Raw genomic sequence first — 19,679 nt, forward strand, 5'->3', positions numbered from 1 at the left:
TAACTAAGGGTTCAGTATCTTGCCCAAGGATACGTGGACACGGAGACCCTGGCAGTAGGCTAAGGGGTCGAACCAACAACCTCCCCGTTAGTAGATGACCTGCTCTGCCTCCTGAAACACCCCAAGGTGTGATTTCAAATTTAATTAAGGTGAAGAAAGGCTGAGACGCGCTCTGATGCAAATCCGCCCCCCACGCCTCTCCACCCCTTATGCTGCTGCTGCGCCCGCTTACGTGAACGCGCTCCAGCGCTGTCATCAGTACAACATCAGCATCTTTCGGGGGGCGCGCAGAGAGAGAGGGAGAGCGAGAGAGAGAGACTGGAGGAGGAGGAGGAGGACGGAGAAAGCGAGAGAGAGAGAGGGCTGAGACACACTGGATAAAGGCGACAAAAAGCACAATGATAATGGAGTCGAGGCGGTGGAGGATGTCGGATTTACGAGAAAGGACTGTTGAAATTTGACAGAGGGCTCGTGTTAAAGGCTGGTCTCCATCTTTTTTTTTTTTTTTTTTTTTTGGTTTTCCCTTTTTCGTTTCACCGTGTTTGATTTTTTGCCCCCCTCCCCCCTCCCCCCACATGCTGCGTGGACAGTAGAGGCGAGCAGAGGAAGGGGAGCACCCCGCGGATCCCTGGGAAGCTAAAAACGGGGGTCCACCGCTGGCGCTACAGGCAACTCATCTCACGGATGGTAATAAAAGGACATCCTGATGAAGACAGCTCTGGACTGATGGATGAGGATGGAAAAGCAGCTTTAACCCCCTCCACCCAGCGACTGTGAAATAAAGGGGGGGAAATCCTATTGTGATTTTTTTTAATTGTTAATCATTTATAGTGTAGCCCTGAGGAAACGAGCCTTAGACAGCAATGTTGAATCACTGGTGTTGGTAAATTATTCATTAGGAGTATAGGTAGGCTATGATTTTTGTATTGCTTCAATGTAGCATTCCCATTATTCTTTCCCCCCCACTATGTGTAGTCTTGTAAGATCACACACATATGTGCAGGTCTGGTTTTATCCTGTGCTTATGTAGGCCCTTTTAACAGCCAAGAAACAGCCAAAGCAAGGGAAACATTAGCTTTCGTGTAGAAGAGAAGAGAATATCTGAATAGTGAGGTGTGTCAAGCTGTGCGGGGGTTTTTACATCTTTTACATCTTTTTTAAATATATATATATATATATATATATATATATGAGAGTGTAAAGAAGAAGCAGGACGGGGGTGTAAAAAAAAGATCTAAGAAGAAGGAGAGGGGAGAAAAAAACGACCAAACATGTTGCCTTCCCAAGAAGCCTCCAAGATCTACCATGACAATTATATGCGCAACTCCCGAGCCATCGGGGTGCTGTGGGCCATCTTCACCATCTGCTTCGCCATCGTCAACGTGGTGGTGTTCATCCAGCCCTACTGGATCGGCGACAGCGTCAACACGCCGCAGGCCGGCTACTTCGGCCTCTTCCACTACTGCGTGGGCACCGGGCCGTCGCCCAGCCGGGAGCTCACCTGCGTGGGCAGCTTCTCCGACTTCAGCTCCATCCCGTCCGGAGCCTTCAAGGCGGCCTCAGTGTTCGTGCTGCTGTCCATGGTGCTGATCCTCAGCTGCATCGCCTGCATGGCGCTCTTCTTCTTCTGCAACACCTCCACCGTTTACAAGACCTGCGCCTGGATGCAGCTGCTGTGCGGTAGGCATCCCCCCAATGTTTGTGCCATGTGTCGCTTAGAATGGAAAGTGTGTTTGGAGTCGCGGAGAACCAAAGAAACGTAATCAGGTGAAAAACACCCCCAAACCAATCTGGCAGTTCTGCTTTATTTGCAGCAACCACTGGTGTTGGTGTTGCTGTGTGCAAGGATGGATTCACCAAGGCTCTGATCTTTAAAATAATAATGATAATGTTCACGTAAAAATGGATAGCCACTTAAAATCCGCTGGGCTCTCTTAGATAACAGAAGGTATCGTAACAATGCAACCTTATAGGAAAATGTTCAAAACGATTACAAAACAAGGGAGACGTGTGAGGTCAGAGTGCTGAGAGTCAGCGGCTCAAGCCTCCGTAGACTCGGGAAAATCTCCTGACTTCTCGAATGAGAAAAGTGAAAGGTGTAGTCTTTAGGGGTGTATAGGCTATGTCTCATTTTGCATCTTATTAGAGGTGAAATACAGATTTTATTCCAATATATTTATTTGTTTATTTTTAAACTCCTGCAATGACAGCCGGGAGACAGTAGGAATACATTTTAGCGAAGCGCACTGGAAGCAATAAGGCAGGCAGCTGGAGCTCCCCACAACGTAAGCATTGATATTCTGAGGATACACCACTGCATCTGTAAGGAAAGCGGCAGGATCACTGCTTTATGCCGATGTAATGCAAATGCCATTCATTCACTCACTCCTCCCGTTTGTAGAGGTTACGATGCGGGCGGGTGTGATATGTGAGATGCGACGGAGATGTGAATTGCTGTGACTGAGGGCTTATAACAGGCCCTGTTGCTATTTTCAGGGATGATACCAGGTCGATTGGATTACTGTGTTCAGGGGAGAGATGCTTTGTCCCTTCTTTGTGGTTAGATTGTTAGATTACACTTTGTAGAAATGATTGGGACAAATGGTGGCTTTTCCAAACACATGGACACACTGAGTTCCTGCTGTTTTCTTGGGATGTGGAAGAACAGACGTAGCTTCAACGGTTCAGTTTAGATCTGTGTGGCTGCCACAACTGTAGATGCTTACTGAGATGGTGCTGTAGTAGAAATAAGGGATTTTTTTTTCTTTTTTTGGAATCGCTTAAATATCACCCGTCACTGGAAGGAAGATCAGGATGTCTGCGATTACCAGAGGTTCTTCTCCAGGCGTTACTGCATGTTTCCTGACATTTAATGGCATTAGCCATTAGCCTATGGAAGGATTTTTAAATGAGCAAACAACAAAAGATGCACGATAAAAGGAGTTTACAAGAGACCAGTGGCAATCCAAATGAAATACTTACTTATTTGAGAAGCTGGAATAAAAAATAAATCAAAATAAAATAAACGAATAAAGGAAACCACAGCCTCTTATCTAACGTGAATTTGTTACTATTTGTGGACATAACACAGACCCTTCATTGTGTTTTGGGTCACATTTTTAATTTTGTTCCCATTTGTTGTGTTTTGGCTAACAATATACACTTAGAAATTTTGTATTCTGTATTGTTTCGTTTGTTTGTGACTCCAACAAACTGCAGGACTGTTGTGTAAGGAAAAACTGTCAGCACATTTATGATGAGATGACCACGTTAGCAAGATTGGAGCAATGAGTAAAGTGAGCTCGATGCAGTGTATCTCAGAGGGTGCTAAAAAAAAGAAGAAAAATTCATGATCCTTCTCATATAAGCAGTTCTCCTAGCGAGCCTCCTGTGTATATCTGATTTCTTTATAAGCTGATCAATGTGATAAATAGGCCAGGCAGAATAGCGTGGGAGTCAGTTTTCTGTACAGAAACAGTCAGCATACTGAATGAGAGGGAGGGAGGATGACGGGGAGGCAGAGAGAAAGAGATCAGCACTTTTTTTCCTCCTGTATTGTTCTTTTCCTCATCCTCATCTGCCCACTCTGTCCTCTGTTGTGCCGAGTGTGTTGAAATCAGCAGGAATCAGACACAACAGCAGAGGTACAGATTTTGCTTTCTTTATCAAAACCCGTATGGCTTAATAGAAATTGAACCTCGGTCTTCCCGCACACAATTAATCAAGCACAACAACAGCAAGGAGCTTTTTATGAGGAAAGATTCGAATGTTTTACATAAGAATGTGGGTAAAAGGAAATCTGCCTTTCTTAGTTGTTGTCTTGTAAAAGTTTAATCACGGATCAGTGAACACTGTTGTTCAGTCAGAGCTGCTGGTGTCTCATGTACATGTGGTCTGGTGACACACATGTGGTGGTAGGGTGGCCTTACTCTTAAGTCATGACATTTTAAAACAAACCACAATCTTTTCCTGAATTTAAGCTCTATGAACAAAAGTGCTGGGCCACACGCACCTACAGGAGGTGCTAAGCTGTGAAGCTCCTGGTGCGCAGGTTTTGTGCTGATGTTAATGCCAGAGGATGTTTGGAAGTCTGCAGTTATTGAGTCAGCAGAGCATTCATGGCTTTTATGCATAATGTAACTCAGCAGTCTGCAACCCTGCTCTGTAACTTCACGTGGTTGGCTCATTCATGGCTTACTTGCTATGGTTTCCACTTTGTAATAATACAAGAAACCTCATAAACTTGCTCGTTGCAATAGTGGTATCCCATTCCAATGAGCTCATTAGAATGACTTGTTCTTTCACACTTTTGTAAAAACAGATAGCATGAATAGGTGCTTGATTTTACTGAAAACACCTCAATTGAAAGATCAAGGAGTGTAATACATCTAATACAGTTTATGTGCTCTTCAGATACAACTTTATAATAGCAAGTCAGTTCATTTTAATCCAACAGGGTGCCTGTTTTCTAAACATTTACATAGTTTCATCAGTATCAGTTACAGATTTATCATCCAAATACTGTTAATAGATGGATTAAAGACCAGCTGCTAACCAACTAGCAAACACTAATACTCAGTTCTTTGTGGTTTTGATTCAACATGGTGCTGAAAATATTCTTTAGAGATTTTAGTCCATAGTCATGTGATAGCATCATACAGTTACTGTAGATTTGTCGGTTGATGTGAATCTCCTCTCAGTTATTGTTCTCAGCTGACAGCAGCTGCACCCAGTCGGTCATCTGCTGCTGTAGCCCATCTGCATCAAGGTTTAACATGTTATCCATTTAGAGATGCTCTTCTGCATACTTGGTTGTAGCTACTAGTTATTTGAGTTCCTGTTGCCTTCAGCTTGAAGCAGTCTGGCCATTCTTGTGTGATTTCTGACTCCAACAGTGCATTTTTGCCTACAAACTGTCGCTCTCTGTATATTTGACCTTTCAGACCATTTTCTGTAAACCTCTACAAGTGGTTGAGCGAGAAAATCTCTGCAGATGAGCAGTTTTGCAGTTCTCAGACCACGTGTCTGGTGCCAACAAACATAGCACATTAAACCCACTTTAAACATTCTTCGTTCTGGTGCTCAATTTGAACTTCAGCGAGTCATCAGCATGTCTGAATGCATTGAGTCGCTACCATGTGATTGTCTAAATAGAAATTTGCATTAATAAACAGTTGAACACGTGTATCTGATACAGTGGCTGATGAGTGTACGCTTAGTGGTTCCTTTTACAGTTCAGAAGTTGTGTTCTGTGGCTGTCACGTTATGAACGGGGGATTGTAAAAAAAATAGGTTTGTGGAGCTATTAAGAAAATCTGAATGTGAAGCAGATATAAATGTTTTTATTAGAGATGATTGGGTAAATACATTTTATAAACTGAAATGAGACTGGTTGGTTTTCCTAAAAACACCTCAAACTATGTTTCTTAACTCTGTGAGATATAAGTTATCATTGTTGATGGCCCTAATCTTAACCCTACTAAAACCTTGTTTTAGAGAAAGCCAAAAAACACTTAGGAAAAAGTGTAAAGCTTTTTATGCGTCAGAATTTTTGCTTTCTTTGTCTCCTGATTGCAAGACATGGGCGCATGATTTAAAAATTAAATATTCCCATTTAATAGAGTTTGGGTTTGTAATATCACCAGTGGCATTTCTAAAAAAAAAAAAAGACCTAAAAAAGCATAAGTATAAATTAACAAAACTATTGAATTACAGAGGCAAAGTACTACAAAATTCACATTTCTATAGCATTCGCTCTAAGTTACCTGAAACAGGTAGGCCACCTCCTCCAGGAGGTCCATAACCCATCAGCAGGACCAGTGTCTGCCCCTTCGTGCAAGGAGGAACAGGCTGAGCACTGCCAAAGCTACAAAATGACCTCCAGGAGGACACTCGTGTCAATGTCACTGACCAAACAATCTGAGACAGATTTTATGAGGCTGGCCTGAGGACCCCACATCCTCTAGTGGGCCCTATTCACAGGCCCATGTAATCCTTGGACTCATTGTCAGATCCTCCCCTGGTTCCTGGTGGTGCACAACAGTGCACATCCTCATTTGGCAAGAGTATGCCAGCAGTTCCTGGAGGATGAAGGAATGAAGGAACTGATACCACTGACTGGCCCCCACACACACCTGACCTAAATCCAACAGAATACTTCTGGGACATTATGTTTCGCTCCATCTGACACCACCGGGTTGCACTTCTGACTGTCCAGGAGCTCTGTGATGCCCTGGTCCAGATCTGGAGATCAGATCCCCAGGACTCCATCTATTGTCTCATGTTGTCAACATAAGACACTTTCAGAAAATCACTTTAATTTTGGGGTGTCTTTGAATTCAGCCCTCTGTAGGTTGATCATTTTCATTTCCATCAAAAGATGTGGCATCCTTTTTTCCCCTAACACATTACCCAGTTCATATCAGTATACAGATCCAGCATGATTTTTCCCCAGTTGACATCCAATGTGTTTTCAAAGTGTTCCTTTAATTTTTTGAGCAGTGTACATAAGAATTAAGCAGTATGAGGAATCAAGTGCATCAAATCAATGTAGCAGTCCTGAGTCTACTGAAACAACAGATAAACGCCCCTTCATGTCCACCATCCAATGCCCTCAGGCGTCCTGATGATTTAGAAATCTTTGTTGAACAAAATTAACAAAAACTGAAGATTTGCTACATAAAGGTTCTTTTTTATGGCAAAAGGGTTGTATGTCCCTCTCTAAAGATCCAAATACATTAGTTTTGTAAGTCCTATAAAAAAGGATGGAAGATTAGATCCAGAATGTATTGCTTACCATATAAGATAGCTAATCTTATAGGGTAAAATTATAAAATATAGTTATATATAAATATGGTTATATATAGTTATAAAATGTCAGTTTTATTTTCTCTTTGATATTCTACTTTTAATTTGTGAGCACAGATCAAAGTTACTGAGTGGGTTTTTTTATCCTTTCTGTGGACTCATATGATGTGTGGCGAATGTAAGTCATCTAGAAGGCTGGCCGAATGCCACTCACCACCTTGGAAATGATCATTTAATCATCCCCTCTGCCCTGCTGGTTGCAGCAGCAGGTCTGCTGGCATAGAACAGTGACAGACTGTACCACAGGAAATACAGTAAGAGCCAATCTGAACCGCTGGTGGCTCAGATTGGCCTAAATGAACCAAAAGGTATCAATTAGGGAGCAGTTTGAGCCAGAATTTTGCTGGACACCTAGAGTGTGCTGTAGGAACAAGAAGATTAAATAGAAACATCTCCTCGTGTATCCATCAGCTGAAACTGCAGACACATTCACACATCTACACAGGTCAGCGATTTTCTCACTGCGGCTTTGTCTTATATTCTGGGTAAGTGTTTAGTCCAGTCAGGAAACTAGTGGGACCTACTGGTTAAGTATTGGTAAAACTGAAGATAAACGGAGAAACTGGAACATGGTTCAAAACACTGAGATGTGGGAGTCTTGGCAGAGCACGCTGACACAGTGTGTACTGGCACCTATAAGCTGAAAATAGGCCAGAGTTGTCTTTTACGTACACTCAACTGAACTGACCAAATGTGAGTAAGGTTTATGTACTTGAAGAGAACTTTAAGATGGCGCTCATAACTATTGGCAGTGCAGCGTGACTGTGCGTACCAATACAGCTAAATGAACTGGAAAAAGGTTAACCGCTGATTATAGAACTGCTGGCGATGCTGCAGTGCAACAGAGAAGAAAACTCCTTCTCTGGCTGGAACCAAATCAAAAAGCGTCTTCAGTTTTTACACGCAAAAGGAACTGATCACAAATTCCTGCTGTGCTAAAACAGGGGCATGGATCGCGAAGCAAAACTATGTCACAGTAGCTTGTTATTCAGTTATCTTTGGGCTTAACTCTGTATTACAAAGCTTGCCCACTTAATTATGTTATATTGTGTGTGTAATCATGCATATTAACTATCCTGACTTTTAAACTGACAAAGAAGACTGGAAATATCAAGTATGTCCACATCCTGCTGATGGTCTTGTATGCTTCAAGAAATGGCCGAACAACAAAAACCTCATCCACTGCAAAGCTCATCAATGTTAGCATGAAAAGCACTTTGGCTATTGGTTGATCAGCCGAATGCAAAGTATTGAAAAAGTGCTCCATAGCTGTATGAGAACAATTCCAAGAACTTTAAGTATTTACAGAAAGGTGACTGTATTTTTTTTTCTTAAAGAACTTTAATTTTCTCTATGGCCTAATGTACAATACATTGTGTGATACTATCATGTGAGTATGGACTAAAATGTCTAAAGAATGTTTCCAGCACCGTGTTGAATCAATGCCATCAAGAATTAAGAATTGACACGAGCCAAAGAAACAGCCTCAATTGGCTTCTGTTTAGGAATTTATTTATCATGTACCAACTAAGACTACTATGCAATAAGAATATGTAATTAGTGAAGAATCATGTGCTATATATATATATATATATAAATTAAAGAAATCATGGATGTAGTCTCAGGGTGTGAAAAGTCAAACCAGTGCAGGGACTTAAATGTGTGTTCTGTAATCTATCGCCAGCAGGTGGCAGTACATGATCTATGACCTCAGTGAACACTTTTCTAATTAATTTATGGTGTCAGTCATAGATTTTAGGTCTTATCTAATGCAGCATCGTGTTCATTTAATAATATATGGTTTTTAGGGTGGTGTGGTGGTTAGCACTTTTGCCTCAAAACAAGATGTTCCTGGGTTCAAATCCACCATCTATTGGAGGCTTGTCTATGTGGAGTTTGCATGTGTGGCCGCCTTCTACCAGAGGCCAAAGAAATTTGGACCACTTCTCTCCAAGGATAAGGGTTTGGGATGGTATGACGACATCTAGACCAAAAGACAAGCCCATTAGAGAATCACTGAGGGCAAATTCAAAGCAAAGCAGCTCGGGTGGGGAAATCAGGCAGAGCCTAGACCGCTGGCAGAGAGCCAGCAATGGCCTGTGCTCCTTTTGGGACGAAGGAGCTTGAAGTGTCTCAATTTCATATTCAAACCCTTCCCTCACTCGTCATAGTTTGTGAAAAAAAAGTCTACAAACCAATAGGTAACATCACAATAATTTAGATTCAACAAGCTGCTGGAAACAACCCTTGAGATGGTTGCAAGGGAAAATCCCAGTGAATCAGCAGTTTCTGCAATACTCAGATCAACCCCCGGGACTGACAGCCACACCACATCCAAAGTTACTTAAATTACCTTCCCTAATCATTCTGATGCTTGGGTAGAGCTTCATCAGGGTGCTAAGGGGAGAAGTGGGGGATAAAATATTTCCATATTTGGTCAGTTAACTCACCAGAATTTAAACTACAGAAGAGTTGGCTTAAAAAATGTAGGGGGATTTTAGATGTAATTATAAGTATTACTGACAGTGACACGTGCTTCAGACTAGTCTGAAAACATGCACCATCACAAATAATAAAAAGTCAAATCGCCAAATTTCCCCTAGAGAGACAAATCACATCCAAATGGCATCTCAGTTCCACTTTTCTTGTTGCACAGACCCTATTGATAATTGATCAGGGACTGCACTTAAACAAAGAAATGTTCAGTTTACAATCCAAACCAAAAGCTCCAAAAGTGGGTTAGGGCCAATAGAGAATCAACAGCCACATGCTAATAGGTGATTTTCCTCCCATCTTCCCCCAGTTGTGTCACACCTGGATGGGAATGTGAATAATGGGATCATTTTACACTTAGAATCTAGACTAAACTGCAGTTTTTTTCCTTCTTCACACAAAGGAACAAGTGGAGGGCTAGATTTCCCCAAAGCACCGTAGGTCTGTGAATAGCTTCTCTGCTCACACACCTTTGCTTGGATTTAGATTAATTCAGTGGAAAATGCTCCTGGGAAAATGGCTAGCACTTTAGTTTTAATTCACCTTACTTGAACAAAGATGAATTTAGTCTAAGAACCTCAGAGGAAATTCAAATAAGATTTCAGCGTTTACTTCTCACAGAGATGGCGAGGTTGCTTCACCCATCAACTATCTTCTCACGCCACCCTCCTCCTGTTTTCCTGCATCCCTCTGGCAATGAGAGGTGGAGGAACAGGAAAGTACCAAGTTAATCGTACAGCTCAACTGCTCCCTTTCTTACTCCCATCTCCATCAGTTCAGTCCACCATCCTTCTTTCACATCTGACCTTGGCTGCTGCAATATTAAACAGAACTAAGCAGGACATGGGCTGTGGCACAGGGGAGGAGCCGTATAGGGAGAAACAACCTGTCAGGGACTGTTCGGCATAACTCTGTGTGTGTGTGTGTGTGTGTGGTGGTGGGGGGGGGGCTCTGTGGTAAAGTTAAGTTCTTGTTATGGGGGTATAGTTTTGCTTCCACTCGGCTTCCAGTCTGAATGTCATGGAAATAAATGACCTGTAGAATTAGTCTAACAGATACTGAGGCAAAAAGCAGAGGTGTTTGGAGGAAGGGTGAAGAAAAGCTCATCTGAAGACGCGGAACCACTGAGTAACCACAGTGCAAAAAAATGGTCATAGGAGATGTACTTTTATATAAATAATCTTGAGTAATTACATTCACTGCTCACTGCAGTGCTTCTGCATTGGGTGTAAATTAGGAAAGTTTAAATTTTCCAATATTCATTTGCTCTTACTGTTTAGATTAATAATGGAAATTCATTCAGCTCCTCCAGACTTTTTTCTAACTGCTCTTATAATAAGAAAAAACTGTTAGGAAACATGTCCAGGCTCAACTTAAAAAAAAAAAAACTGTGTCAAATTAATCAACATTAATCAAACATTCACAATGAGAATATACATCTATTCATCCATTTTGTTAATGTCTCGTCCAATTCAGAGAAGGGAGGAGGCGGAGCCTATCTCAGCTGACTCTGGATGAAAGCTAGAGTACACCAAGGTTAGGTCTCCAGAGCAAAATAAGAACATACTGTTCAAAATGTAAACTCAAATTCATTTTCTTTTCTATTTTAACATGTTTACAATTTTGAAAGGAAATCGTGCTGTGTGTGCTTTTTTTCACTCAAAGTTAGTCTTTGCATATGATTGCGTTCTCTTTTTACTCAGCTATTTTGGAAAGACTGTTATAAATTTGAGGTTCACTGATAGTTTCTCCACATCTACAATAGAAAAATGCAGTTTGCAGTCATGCAGAAGAAGAATTTCCTTGCTTATTATGTTGCAACTACTTAATACAGCTACACGTGTTGATGATAATATCCACAGTGAATATAATACTTACAAGAACATAATGTAATGTGCTGCTGGAGGAGATCCAGTCCTTGGGGACTTGCAGAATTAGGCAGATGATGACCTTTCCATCTCATGGGCTGCCACAGATGCAGGAACAATCAATTTTGACGTCACTACAAGTAAAAAACACCGAGCACTGCAAATGATTTTGGTACTAGACCCTACTAGAGTTAGTACTAGAGTTCTAGTAACGTCACCCCTACATATGTTGTTGGTCCTGACAGACAGCAGTTGTAATTTGCACAGCCATGAGATGTCTCTGAAAGGGAAAATGTTGTTTTTTTTCCTTCTTGTACAAACAGTGAACACAGTTGTTTTTCTGGTGAGGCAGCTTGAGTTTTCTCGGTTTCTCTCTGTTTTTCCTTGTTGTCCGTTTTTGTTCTTACAAGGATTCTGAAGGAAAGCAAGAGAGCAGCAGAAAGAGTGCGTAACAGTATGTGCATGTGATGGAAGGAGAGGCAGAACGCGAGGGAGCAAAACACAGCAAATTCATTTGCATGTGCGTGCTGATGGTATGCTTTGTGTGTATCTTGCCCCCCCCCCCCCCAACACACACACATCTGTTCTCGCAACTGTGTGAGACAACGGGTAAATGTGTACATGATGGTGTGAGAGCTGAATGATTAATGAGAACGTTTTCTCTTTTCTTCTCTTGAGGCAGTGTGGTGTTTTTTATGTATTTATTTTTTCTTTCTTTTCTTTTTTTGTTTTTGCTGCTGCAGTTAATGTGGCTGTGTGCATCCATGCAGCGTGTGTTCACATGCACAGTAGATTTAAATAAATTCTGCAGTGGTCGAGGTTTTTTTACATATATATATCTATATCTATGTATATATAGAGATGTATATGTGTCTGTGTGTGTATGTAAGACAGAGACGGAGAGAGATGTAGCGAGAAAAAGTCTCCCTGCCTCTTGCTCACTCTTTCCTTCTCTGTGTTTTTCACTCTCTGAGATTTCTGGTTGGCTTTCCCGACCAAACGTACATGTTTTAATTATCAGGCACTTAATAAATAATTCCAAAGTCACTGGGGTGTTTCTAAAAATATCCTGACAGCTGAATAATGGATTCCTTTGACCCGTCTCATCATTGTCGCTCTCTGTGTATGTGTGTGTGTCTGTGCAGGAGTGAGAAACAAAGTCTTACAGCTCATTGATGTGTAGTTAGTAGCAACAACGTAGGCTTGGCCCAAAAAAGGAGGGAAATTTGTGTTTGGCTGATTATTTGTTTGTTGTAACAATGCTTTTTTGTAATAAATGTTATACTGTTGAAAAATCTCATCGTATCCTCCTAAATGGTTCCACATTTACAAGGAAAAGCGTTTGTGGGTTGAGCAGCAGAGTCATCAAGACATGGACTAGTCTGCCACATAATCTTTTCACTTCCCCTTTGAGATCTGATTATTTTGAAAAAATTCCTTTAATTTTTTGGAGTATCAATATCAATATCAACCTAAGCATTGTTTAGTCCAACCACACAGATTATAACAACAAAACTAAGGCTTCTCTAAGCCCTACCAACCCACAAAATATGCTCAGGAGCAGTTCAAGGTACACATCCAAAAGCTTAAACTCTCCACATCCATGCTTTACATGGCTGAACAAGCCTGATCCACAGAACCCAAAGGATCCCCTGCCAACATTGCTGATGTCAGACACCCTGGCAAGGGTACATGCCCAATGAGGCAGAGCAACAGTGGGATTTTAATGTTGTGACTGACATCTTCTGTATGAAATTTCACATTCATTTTAAATTCATATTGTTCCTGCTGTTCATTTAAGCCATTTCTGACACCCCACAGCAAACAAGTTCCTTACACTTTTTCAAAATAACTTTAGCTTTTCAGACTAAATTACAAAATCCACAAACTGCACCATAATAAATCATAGTAGGTCATCTTTCCCAACAAAAGAAAATCTCCTAAAAGGTACTCCCAAAAATTCTCAAAAAGACAAATACACTTCTTCAGATTAATACTGGCACCAAGGATGCCAGCCTTATACATAGCACCAAACTCTTGGGTGTCTTTATGTGATACTTGCTACAAGACAAACTTGTAGCCGATAAACAGGATAAGCTTGTAGCAGAATGATGGGAAGCAAAAAGTATGGAGAAGCAGAGAAACAGCTAATGATCCAAAGGATACCACCATCTGTTAAACATGGTCGAGGCAATATTACAGCATGGATATGTATGGCTGACAGTAGAAGTGGGTCACTGCTATTTATTGATGATGTGACTGCCGATAGAAGTAGCAGGATGAATTGTAAAATGTACATGGCTTTACTTAAATGTTCAGCCAAATTCTGGAAAACATGAAGCATGCTGTAAAAGCTAACTGGGAGTTTTTCCATCTGAGTTGGAAGAAGTAGATGATGTGGCCACAGTAGAGAATTTCCTTCTTACATGCATCACTATTTGCAGTGTTTTCATTTGCAGCTTTAAAGTACTTGTAAAGTACTACATGAAGCTACGCTTGGTATTTACCAAGGGATGCAGTGACAAAATTGCATGTAGGAAGGTGGAATTTCACAGATTTTTCTGACTGCTCCTGTTGCATCGGCATATTTAAGGGAGTTCCTTTCTCAAAATGCAAAATACAGGGAAGAGAATGTTTAAATCGAGCACAAAAACTGATATTGGTGCTAATATTTAACACAGAAAAAAGCATGTCTTATTTTTTTTTGCACTTGATATTGAAATGGGTCAACTGCGCTTGTGTTAGAAAACAGCTTTAGTAAATCACCTATGAACTAACCACACCTATGAGCTAGAGCTGCCACGATTAGTCGACTAGTCACAATTACGTCGACTATCAAAATCGATGACGACTAATTTAATAGTCGACGTGTCATTTGAAGCTTTGTAAGATCCTGAAAGACGCAGGAATTAGTAGTAGGATTTATGAGTGTAATAATGGACTGAAACAGAAGATGGCAGCACTGCATGAACAAGGATGCCAGCTGCCGTTAAACCCCAACGAAGAAGACGCAATCTCCGGTATCATAGCTGTGTCCAAATTCATGGACTGCATCCTCCTGAGGCCGCATTTGTAGACCGATTATGTTACAGCGATGTGACGAAGACTGTCCAAATTCGAAGACTCTGACAAATGCAGAAGACAAATTTGTCCTTCATTTCCCAAGATTTGAAGGATGGGTCGGGTTCATCCTTTGTGGCCCAGCCTATCCCAGAATTCATAGTGCGGCCCAGCCAATTAAAGTTTCCAACAATGGCGGCAGCTAGTTAGTTGAGATATTACTGTTATTACTCTTTCTGGGTCACAAAATAAACTTTTAAGATATTTTCAGGTGAGAATGTAACTGTTTAAACTTCAAATATTTGCTTGGTTTATCAAGACACCACATATTTGCGAAAGTGCTTGTTTTTGGAGACGTCTGTTACCCACCAGCTCAATAGTTAGTTAGCCGGCGGTTCAAGGCTCACTAGAGCTGGCGAGAACACCGAACTCCTGGCAAATCGTTTTCAGATCCCTGCCATCTTTCGCTACTCAGGTTAAACATGATATATAAGTCACTTAGATAACTTCAAAATGTTACTGTTTGGCTTTTTTCAATGTTTTATTTGTTCCTGAGTAAATCAGTTTGGTTGAGATTAAAGTTATAGTTTTCACAAAGCTGAATAAACGTCACACAGAAAACTGATTAAACAGAATTGTGAGATGGTAGAAGTGTCCTGTTATATTTTAGATAGCAAGGAGCAGACAGCTGAGTTTATTAATCTTCACTGAGACAATCTGCAAATTTCATTAAAATTAAAAAGAAAAACTATCATCTTGTCTTTATTTTTAGTTAGCACATACCTTAAACACTTCAAGCTGTAAGCTAATGATAGTAATATAAGAGCAGATGCATGCTGGTGCAAAAAGCTGTACGTTTTATGTCCACAATCTGATTAGTAGACAAATCGACTATCAAAATCATCGTTTGTGGCAGTTCTACTATGAGGGCTACTTGGGCATTGTGCTCACACATTGTTTTGCCCTGTTCAGTAAACTCTAACTTTAAGACAAAGTCTACAGTTTTGTAAAATGTGTACATTTCTACGTACACGGTACCGTATAACCATATGCAGCGTACATACAGCAAGTACATTAATAAGCAACAACTTTTAATTTAAAACAGAGAAAATTTACAGTGAACAACTAAACTGAAAGAAATAAAAAAAGAAAAGCTCTGTGCCAAGTGGGCCAGTGAACCCTGGCGGCAGCAACATCTTGCAAAGTGCCCCCTCAGCAGTCCACATACTAACACTGAAGTCTCTCTCTCTCTCTGTCACACACACACACACACACACACACACACACACACACACACACACACACACACACACACACACAGAAAGCAGGCTTGGTCTCAGCACTAATAAAATCTCTGTATATCAGCAAGCCAGGCCGTCCATTATATAGGAGGACAGCAGGCCAAGGCTTAGACACAGTAGCAGAGAAAAGGGCAGACCTCAAACAGCTTTATTACATTATAGACAGGACATGGTGATCTCTCAGTGCATTCATGTTCACACCTTTCCACTCCACTGCTCTGCGTTGGACTGAAAACTGCAGGGGTTTGCTTCCACGTGGATGCCAGGAGTTAGAAATATTTATGGGGGGTTTTAGTATCTCGCCTCAAACGGTTTCTGCACCATCAGGATGTCGAAATGGCTAAATTGTTATATTGCAACATTATGTACTAATACTAATTTAATAATAGTACATGTAATGCTAATTTCCAGTTCTGATCAACAATAACTGATGGATATTGTTTTTTAAATATCAGTTATCCATATCAACTAATTCTACACCATTACATAGCTCACTGGTAACATTTTTACACTGTTTAAAGTGACAACAACAAGCAGTCTTAATCCAGTACTATAATGGTTATGCCGCCATATTTAAATTGACCCTGTTATGTGATTCTTTAGCTCAGGCCTTACACTGCTCTGAATACCATGTTTCAGACAGCTTTCTACTGTTGGCTCTGTGTGATGTCAGAGAGAGAGGACCTCTATAATATGGTCATCTCCGGCACACAGAAGAAGCTCCAGCCTCCTGTCTTTTAAACCTTCTGTCCACAAGGGGCAACCAATTGGAAGGATGCTGGCTTAAAGTGAGAGAGTTTAATTCATATAAAGTGGAACCATGTTTTAGTGAGGTCTCCCAAAAGCAGGGAACAAAGCCAAAAGACAAAGCTGAGGACCAAAACCTGTAGTTTCCCCAATACCCACTCAAGGGTTCCTCTAAAAGAGAGACAATCTCCATAGACTATGCTATATGGCATGGTGTTCCATGTGTTATGTGCAGGTGGCTCAGGATTTTTGTCCATAAAGGATATGTTAAAATAGCCAACTAAACAGCATTAAAAAGTGTTTTTAAACCTGGTCTGAAAAAATGTTATTTTGGCCTCGATGGACAGTTTTCCCTTCGTAACAACACATTCATTTCGGCGTAGGTGTCAAACATAAGGCCTGGGGCCCAAAAACAGCCCGGCAAAGACTTCAGTCTGGCCCACTGGATGGCTTTGGAAAATGTGAAGGATGGCATACATTTTGAACTTTTAACTTATTTTTATGTATTTTACAGCTTGTCACACTGACAAAGACCTCCCCCACAGCCATTCACACTACACCAGAGTAATGTAGCAATAGATAAACAGTTATCTGACAGAAGATAACTTTTTACAACATGTTACAAAATCTTTCTGCTTTATAATTACAGGACAGTTTGGCTATTAGAAGTTTAAGTTTAATTAAGTTCTTACAGTTTAAGGCCAAAGAGTTGTGCTGACAGATTTCTTTCATTAACTCCAAAAGGATTTCTTCATTATTAAGAGAAAACTGAGACATACTGTTGAAACTGCACTTCTTCTTCTTCTTCTTATAGTGAGATATCTCAGAGATTAAATGTGTAGTTAAACTACTGACAGAAACAGGAGTTTCACTGGTCTGGCCCACTTAAGACCAAAGTGCCACATATGTGGCCCGTGGTGTAAACGGAGTTTGACATCCCTGATTTAAACACTTTTTTCCTATGCCTAAGTACACTCACTCACACACACACTCCAACAGATGCACTGGGGGCAAATCAGGGTTCAGTATTTTACCCAAGGATACTTCGACATGTAGAGTGCTGTAGCTGGGTAATCGTCCACTGACCTTCCCATTGGTAGGTCTACTGGTTCAAATATGACTGAATCACTGAATTCATCCAATATGACATGCAGAAACCAATGGGTGATGTCACTCATTTAACTACAAGTTGTGGTTATCCACTGCCTCTACTGTAAACTCAAAACATGGACCACTGGCCACCCATAAGCCAAACTATCAGAAAATAGCAAACATATTCTCACCTTTTCTTGGCCCCAGTGTGTGCGGTAAGTTGTGAAACAAATACGAAACAAATGCGAAACAAAACAAGCTTGTAATTGCCCTCTGATGTAGCTAGCACCACATTCTCATTAAGATTTAACAGCATTTCTAGTAGATAATGGCAGTTGGAGTAAGTATGAGTCCCACGTACTAATGAGAAGGGAATGAATTTTAGAAGGGAATGAATTTTAGAAGGGAGGGAGGTTGGGGCAACAAAAAGAGAACAAAGCGCTTGCAGTGAAGGGGAGTTGTGTATAAATGGAGAACTGGAAAAGGAGTGTATGAGGTGTGGTCACGCTCTTAACATTCAGATAAATTATTTCCAATTAAACACATCAGCTGTACCTTCCAATTTTCTTATAAAGCAATGCTGAAGAATAAAAAAAAATTAAAAAATACTGGTGACCGCCAGTTCTACCCCTCAGGATCCTAGCAGATACAGCTATTGTATCAATTTCAAAATCCTACGTCACCTACATGGCAAGTTTTCGCATTCCCCACCCTGAATGTCCATGCTGCCCTCCCACCCGCTCTGCAGGGTGACGACAATACCCCATCAGCCTTGTATGGCTAAGGAGTAAAAGGGTGTTGGATGATGTCACAACCATTTGATGGTGGTGTTTAGCCTATAACTACTCAAGTCAAAATTACTTCACACACACATTTATATTTAGCACACTCATGGTATTTTTAGAGGACTTATATAATCATTTTGGGCTGTCGAGAATGAAGAAAGAATCCGTGAAGACTTGTAGATAAGACAGTCTGACAAAACTGTTACGTAACAAGCCTATAAATATCTTTAGACACTAAAAATAAAAATGATCCACGGTCTTTTTAATGAGCTGGATCCAGGTGGTGCATTTCCAATTGTTTTCCCTGGTTTGATCTGCTTTGATGCCTCCTAACAGCTGATTGGCTGTGAATGCTGAGCTGAAAAGAAGTGACAGGAGGTGATGAACTGAGATGAGTGTGTGTGTGTGTGTGTGTGTGTGGGGGGGGGGGGGGGGGGGGGGGGGAGATGACATAAGACATGGAGTGAAGCTTCAGTAGCCATGCGACTTTATTTTTTTTATTCTTTCACTCATCAGCTCTGCTCTTCTCGCCTCCTTCCCATCCGCCTTCTCTGTTCGATCCCTCCGCTTGTTGCCTTTGAAGTTCCTTCCTTCCAAGTTCAGAATGCAGTGTCTTGAGAGAGTGGAGGGGAGGAAGGAAGAGGAAAAACCCCAACAACTTCAAAGGGCTTTTCTTGGGTTGTGGGAAGGTGGGGGTTATTTTTAGCCTGCTGGTGCCCACTTAAAGGCTTGAGTTGAAGATGAAAGAAAAAGGGGAGATAGAGGAGAGTGCACAGAGAGTACATGCCACATGATCGTTGCTGTCATACTAGAATGCTATTCACAAAGAAATGTTTTTTTTATGCAGCATGTACTGTGCTGAACACTTTGCTGCGGAGTTCCTGATGCTTTAAACCGGGGGTCCCCAACTCCAGGCCTCGAGGGCCAGTGTCCTGCAGTTTTTAGATGTGTCCGTGATCCATCACATCTGATTCAAATGGCTAAATGACCTCCTCAACATGTCTTGCAGTTCTCCAGAGGCCTGGTAATGAACTAATCATTTGATTCAGGTGTGTTGACCCAGGGTGAGATCTAAAACCTTCAGGACCCCTGCTTTAAACGGTGCATGCGCTTGCATGTTTTGTTGAACTCAACTACCAACTACATCTGAGTATGTTAACAACACAAGTTACTAAATACATTCGAATAGAAGCTTGATTTAGAAAGAAAATGCATTACATGATGAGAGGTTACATATTTTAGGTGAAACTGAACTAAATCTCATCTATGCTATGCTAACCTTCAGTCTATTACAAACCAAACCAAAGAAAAAACATTATAAAGTGCTAAACAAATGTGGGTCCGTCTCCATCATAGGTAGTATGCTAGATGGGGCATCCTCCATAATTTATTTGTGAAGTCCTGTTATTAAGGCTCAAGCTTGGTGTTTTTCACTTTTGTCATTGTGCTCTTTAGAAACCAGATGG

The 19,679-nt window shown here is 41.0% G+C and overlaps 1 protein-coding gene across 1 annotated transcript in view; it reads left to right on the forward strand.

Moving 5' to 3' along the window:
* Positions 1 to 327: 327 nt before the first annotated feature.
* LOC102776647 (LHFPL tetraspan subfamily member 4 protein-like) overlaps positions 328 to 19,679 on the forward strand; it is a 39,493-nt gene continuing 20,141 nt past the window's right edge. The window contains exon 1 of the mRNA XM_006785264.2: positions 328 to 1,680. Within this exon, the coding sequence (XP_006785327.1) occupies positions 1,272 to 1,680 (409 nt within the window). The 5' untranslated portion in view covers positions 328 to 1,271. The remainder of the gene's footprint in view (positions 1,681 to 19,679) is intronic.

This window comes from Neolamprologus brichardi, chromosome 20 (genome assembly GCF_056152115.1).
Source record: "Neolamprologus brichardi isolate AB-2024 chromosome 20, ASM5615211v1, whole genome shotgun sequence".
NCBI lineage: Eukaryota > Metazoa > Chordata > Actinopteri > Cichliformes > Cichlidae > Neolamprologus > Neolamprologus brichardi.